At 33.5% G+C, this 5,231-nt stretch overlaps 1 protein-coding gene across 2 annotated transcripts in view; it reads right to left on the bottom strand.

The window, feature by feature from the left end:
- The window catches only part of LOC111878212 (uncharacterized), a 3,660-nt gene extending 250 nt beyond the window's left edge, over positions 1-3,410 (bottom strand). Inside the window, exons 1-13 of one of the 2 annotated variants that reach the window (XM_023874716.3) lie at positions 3,264-3,410; positions 3,047-3,171; positions 2,191-2,267; positions 2,008-2,088; positions 1,816-1,944; positions 1,643-1,729; positions 1,511-1,564; positions 1,328-1,418; positions 1,129-1,199; positions 981-1,050; positions 749-801; positions 565-658; positions 388-485 (exon numbers count right to left, since the gene is read on the bottom strand). In XM_023874716.3, the coding sequence (XP_023730484.1) occupies positions 388-485; positions 565-658; positions 749-801; positions 981-1,050; positions 1,129-1,199; positions 1,328-1,418; positions 1,511-1,564; positions 1,643-1,729; positions 1,816-1,944; positions 2,008-2,088; positions 2,191-2,267; positions 3,047-3,122 (981 nt within the window). In that variant the 5' untranslated portion in view covers positions 3,123-3,171; positions 3,264-3,410. Of the gene's footprint in view, positions 1-387; positions 486-564; positions 659-748; positions 802-980; positions 1,051-1,128; positions 1,200-1,327; positions 1,419-1,510; positions 1,565-1,642; positions 1,730-1,815; positions 1,945-2,007; positions 2,089-2,190; positions 2,268-3,046 lie in introns of both variants that reach the window. The other variant, XM_042896920.1, reaches the window with a different exon arrangement.
- Positions 3,411-5,231: the final 1,821 nt, after the last annotated feature.

Raw genomic sequence — 5,231 nt, 5'->3', positions numbered from 1 at the left:
TTTACTTTTTTTTACCAATTTTACCCATAGTAGCAACATACTAATACTCCTTGTAAGTAAAAGTAAGTTGCTATTCCTTACAATTTGCCTACTTAGAAAAGAGAAAATTACAAAAATGGTCCCTGTGGTATGGTGTAATAGGCACATATAGTCCAGCTTCATATAAATGGACAAACTCGGTCCTTGTGATTTGTCGATATTACATAAATAGTCCTTCGACACACGGGGTCAAAAAAATCCGTTATGCAATATCGACAAATCAAAAGGACTGAGTTTGTCCATTTTTATGAAGTTGGACTATATGTGCCTATTACACCATACCACAAGGACCATTTTTGTAATTTTCTCTTTAGAAAAAAGCAAGAAACATTGGTCAAAAGTCAATACCTTGAAATGATTCAAACATTTGGCATCTTCATAAGCCTTTTGTGTTGTTGATATGGTAACATCAAGACCTTCCATTGGGCAACGGGTATCGCCTTCACCTGATCGTTTTTTTGCATCTTATTATTTCATCAGAATATATATATTTGGATCAAGAGGAGGGTAGATTGGTAATTTCACCATTTATAATCAACAAAGGGCGTGGCGCAATGAGTGGGACTGTAGGAAGCGAGTCAAACTCAGATCCTAAACCAGGAGCAATTCTGTTCCAAACCTGGTCAAAATAGTAGCACGCCATTGACAGTTAGATACGCCAGCTGGACGCCACGTCAGCAAGACATTTAACAATCTTTATGGAACTTACCATTTCCACAACCTCTTTGTCAATATCACTTTTCCCTAAATCAATCCTTGCTTCTGAAGTAAAACAATATAAAAGCAGCATCACAAAATCATGCCAAAAAAAAAAAAAGTTATAATTTAGAAAAAGTGCATGTGCTTAACTTACATGTTTTATTAAACATAGAAGTGATAAGAGATTAAAAAATATAGATTTTATATTTGTTTTGTGAAGTAGTGTCTTAAATCTTAATTACCTTCAAACACAGACTTAATACTGTAAACTCGAGCATGCCATTGATCATTATCTATGGCCCACCGAAATCCCTACACATTCATATTAATTATTAAGTCATTAAGTCATATTAAGTGTTTAATTAAGCTCATTAAGCCAAAAAAAAAAACCTGAACACCAATTATGGGGACAACCACTGAATAACGTGTATCAACAAAAGCAGCAAACCATGCATGCATTCCTACATCACATGACACATATCAATAAATAAGTTATATAATTAAAGGCATAATAACTCATAATAAAAGCATATATATAAAAATATATACACTTGTTATTGCTAGATGATGTGTTTAATAATAATTCAACCTCCAAATGATATCCCAGTGATTCCTATCCTGGAATGGTCTATATCATCTCTTTCAGTTAGATAATCTGCCAACTTTAAAAGGTCCCACACCTAAAAAATAAAAATGAAAAGTAAAATGTTAACATTAAAAGTATATAATGAATTGTGATTTTAAATATTCAAGAGTGAAGAAGAAGTATAACCGTGTCATATATAAATGGCATTGTATCACCTCTTTTCCATGATGAAACAAGAGCCTGTTATATAATTAATGAATATTTTATCTGAAAATATAAAAAAAATTAAATATAATAAAGAAAGGTTTCAATTCTCACATGTTCATAAGTGGTATGGTTTTTGGCACGTTCTCCATGGTAACGAGAATCAATGGCAACTGCAATATATCCACGTGAAGCATAATCCTGAATTGAAAGGAAGAAATCATTAGATCAAAGTCTTTTGTTAAATGAAGAAATGACCAATCTACCCTTGTAAGTTTATATTATACCTCAAGTAAAGGGCGTAGCCACTCTTTGCATGTATTTGAGCTATGTAGAAAAACAACAGCTGGTCTTTTAGAATGTGTGGTTTCTTTCTTGCTCAAAATGAGCACAGGTAATCGCCCTTGTTCTCCTTCCTAATTTGAATAAAATAATAAGTTTCATCATGTTTAACTTTATGCATCATATATTCATATTACCTCAGTGGTTAAGTAAAAGTTTTCTTCATTGAACAGTTCCTTGAAGTTATGAATGTGTGCTTTTGGGCATAATTCCATTGCCTGATATATATATAGTAGTGTTTAAATGAGATAACTTCAAGAAAAGATTAACAGAAAAGGTAAAAAAGCATATGACTATGTCAATTGTAAAGTAATGTTCACCTCACTAGATTGTGATGGTGGTATTCCCTGATATAAGGGTTTTACCACTGGCTTTGCAGGTAGTGTCTGAAGTGGAACTGAAAAAAAAATGTAGCAGAAATATATTATGAATCCACATTTTGAAAAATAAAGAGATGAAGTCATATTTCAATGAAATACTGTTGAATAACATTATAGTAGTATGATAAGAGAGATAACAGTAGTAGATGATGAAAAAAGTCAAATTAATTTCTCTATTAAAAGAAAGATGTTCCTTTTGACCTTTGAGGCCAAACAAGACAACGAGAGTATGAGACATAAAGAAAAAGTTTGTTGCCTCTTCTTGTAATTAAGCTAGTTGTGTTTCTTTTGGAGTTAATTCAAGAGAATGACTTAATTGAAAAAGTTAGGGAAATCAGGCTTTCCCCATTAAGTCCCAAGTTTTTACAAATTTGCAAGAAATTTTTTTTTTCTCCTTCCAATCCACACATCACTTATTTAATTAATTCATGTGTTCAGACAAGCGTTGCACTTTGAGTTTGGACAATCAAATGAGTTATTTTATAAGCTTAAAAAACTTGCGGATTCTAAACTTTTCTAGAAGAATAATGGAAGCAAGTGGCCATATACTGTCAGCTGAAGAACTTCAAGCAAAATCCATCAGGAAATAGTTGTAACATGTACAATTAAGCTCGGATCTCCATAGCCACTATCTGAGCTCAAAAGAAATCAACTAGCAGAAATGTGCAGCACATAACTACTTATTTTTCTACCTTTGCGTAATTTTTAGGCAAATTAAGAACTCGCAAGGTCATATAAGCCCAAATATTCGCAACAAATCAACATCAAAATTGAGCAAATCTATGAAGCAGCTTACCTTCAGGAGAACGGCGACTACGAAGAACTTGAAGGAAGTGAGAACGGAGGTTGGCTGCTGTTTCGACGAGCTCCATCTTCTCCAAATTCCGACGACCAAGGTTGAAGTGAATCTGTTTTGTTTACCTGTAGAAGAGTGGAGCAGGTGAGAGTGGCGTGATTGTTGTAACCTGTAGTGCAAATGGAGAGAAGAACGAAATGGAATCAGTTGTCTTCACTGAAAAGTTGCGGAGGAAGAAAGAACTGGCATTTGTGGTAAGACTTCTTCATTACGCCACTTAGTGCGTCACAACGTCACTTTGTAAATAGGTAGTTTAATCTTATAATTAATTGGGAGTGGTGGGAAAGATAATAAAGTGCTTTTGGTTTCCTTTAAAAACTAAAATCAATAGTGGTGGGGATAATAGCTGATATTTTCATGACAGTTTTTGATACATCCATGAAATTACAAGGAAAATGACAATTATGCCCCTTAAAATGTAATTAAATAATTAATTGTTTAAAAGGTTAATCAACCGTCTCTCAATAATTGGAGACCACTTAGGCACTTACTAAAAAAGGAAACAATTCTTTTATCAAATCTCTTAATCTCCCACCCAAATTGAAAAACAGGAGAAAGCTCTCCATCTCCATTATCAGTCATGGGGTTTTAATATAGAAGAGGTGACGACTTCCACTTGAGATCTACTCATCGCTTTACGAGGTTGCAAACAATCGTTGTTGACAACCCTTTGTTTATGCTTGTATGCCGTTGTCGACTATATTACGCCGCTTCATGAGACTGTAACAGTAGCCGGAGAAATTCTTTCAGGTGGTTCAATAGACATTCGTAGAGGAACAAAAGGAAGGAAAGAAAATGCGCCTAAACAGATGTCGGAGAAAATCTTTCCTTCCTTTTGTTCTTAGTGTTGGGTAAAGGAAAAAATAATCACATAATTCATCACCTGAATATGAATTTCTTCGACTTATGATGGTTTTCTTTTCAATGTATCTTCGATTTGATGTAATTTGCAACAGGTTTGAAATTGAATCCGAGCAGAGGGCAAATACATTGGTCACGTTTTGCACTTGTATCAGCCTCACAAGTGTAGGCCTCATGCTTACCATCACCGTTCCATATGTCGGCGATAACCAGTTCCCCTTCATCGTTTTCAGCCCATTGGTGTAAGTTTTCTTTCCCTCTTCATAACTATCTTCCTTTTTCTGTACAGACAATCTGAAACGAGGAATTGGAACAACGGAGGGTATTCAGTGAGAATGCTGGTAGCGGAGTACATGACTCTGTCGGAGATTGTGGTTCAACGTGACGATCAACAAGTTGAGTAGAGTTGGAAGGAGTTGCAAGCTAAAGATTGTCGTAAACAAGAATCAGAGATTTGTGGTAGATTGTGGTGAAGATTGCAACATCGGAGAAGGACCAGCATGGACGTATTATACTTTAATTGTTTTTCTACAAATTATCCCGTTCCTTTGAATAATTAGTTATATTCTAAATATATATTATGGGCATAATTGTCATTTTATTTAAAATTCAGTGGGTGTATCAAAAAGATTCGTGGAAATATCACCTCCCTAATAAATAAAGTGTTTTTGGAATGAGATTTTGGATTTCTGACCAAAATTTCGGATTTTACAAAAACAAATCTTAAATTTCAAGGAAAAAAATTTTATTTTTCTTAAACTTAATAAAAAAAAATAAACAAACATAGTAATATAATTTATATGCAATATTAGTGCTTAAAATTATACCTTTTATTGAAAAAAATGACATTAAACATTACAAAATGTAGCATTCGGAATCCCAAAAAAAACAAAATAATTTCTTTAAAAAAAACAACTAAAAAAAGATGAACAGTAATCCATAATATGAATAGTACTCCGGAATAAAGGTATTTCGGATAAAGTGGTTATTTTTCAAAAAAAAAAAAAAAAAGATGGTCATTTTTTTAAAAGTTGAAGGGTAATGATATCTTATAAGGCTAAAGATTTGAATAATGCTTAAATCTGATTCTTTCATTGATTCAAATAAGATTTATCAATTAAATACAACAATTATATAAAGACTCCTTTAGGCCGTAGAAAAACTGATCATACTCTCCATAAGGTTTGAATCTCTCTCTCTCTCTCTCTCTCTCTCTCTCTCTCTCTCTCTCTCTCTCTCTCTCTCTCTCTCTCTCTCTCTCTCT

This window comes from Lactuca sativa, chromosome 8, assembly GCF_002870075.4.
Source record: "Lactuca sativa cultivar Salinas chromosome 8, Lsat_Salinas_v11, whole genome shotgun sequence".
In the NCBI taxonomy this organism is placed as follows: Eukaryota; Viridiplantae; Streptophyta; class Magnoliopsida; order Asterales; family Asteraceae; genus Lactuca; species Lactuca sativa.
The sequence above is the reverse complement of the archived record's forward strand: the minus strand, read 5'-3'. Positions and strand labels throughout refer to the sequence as shown.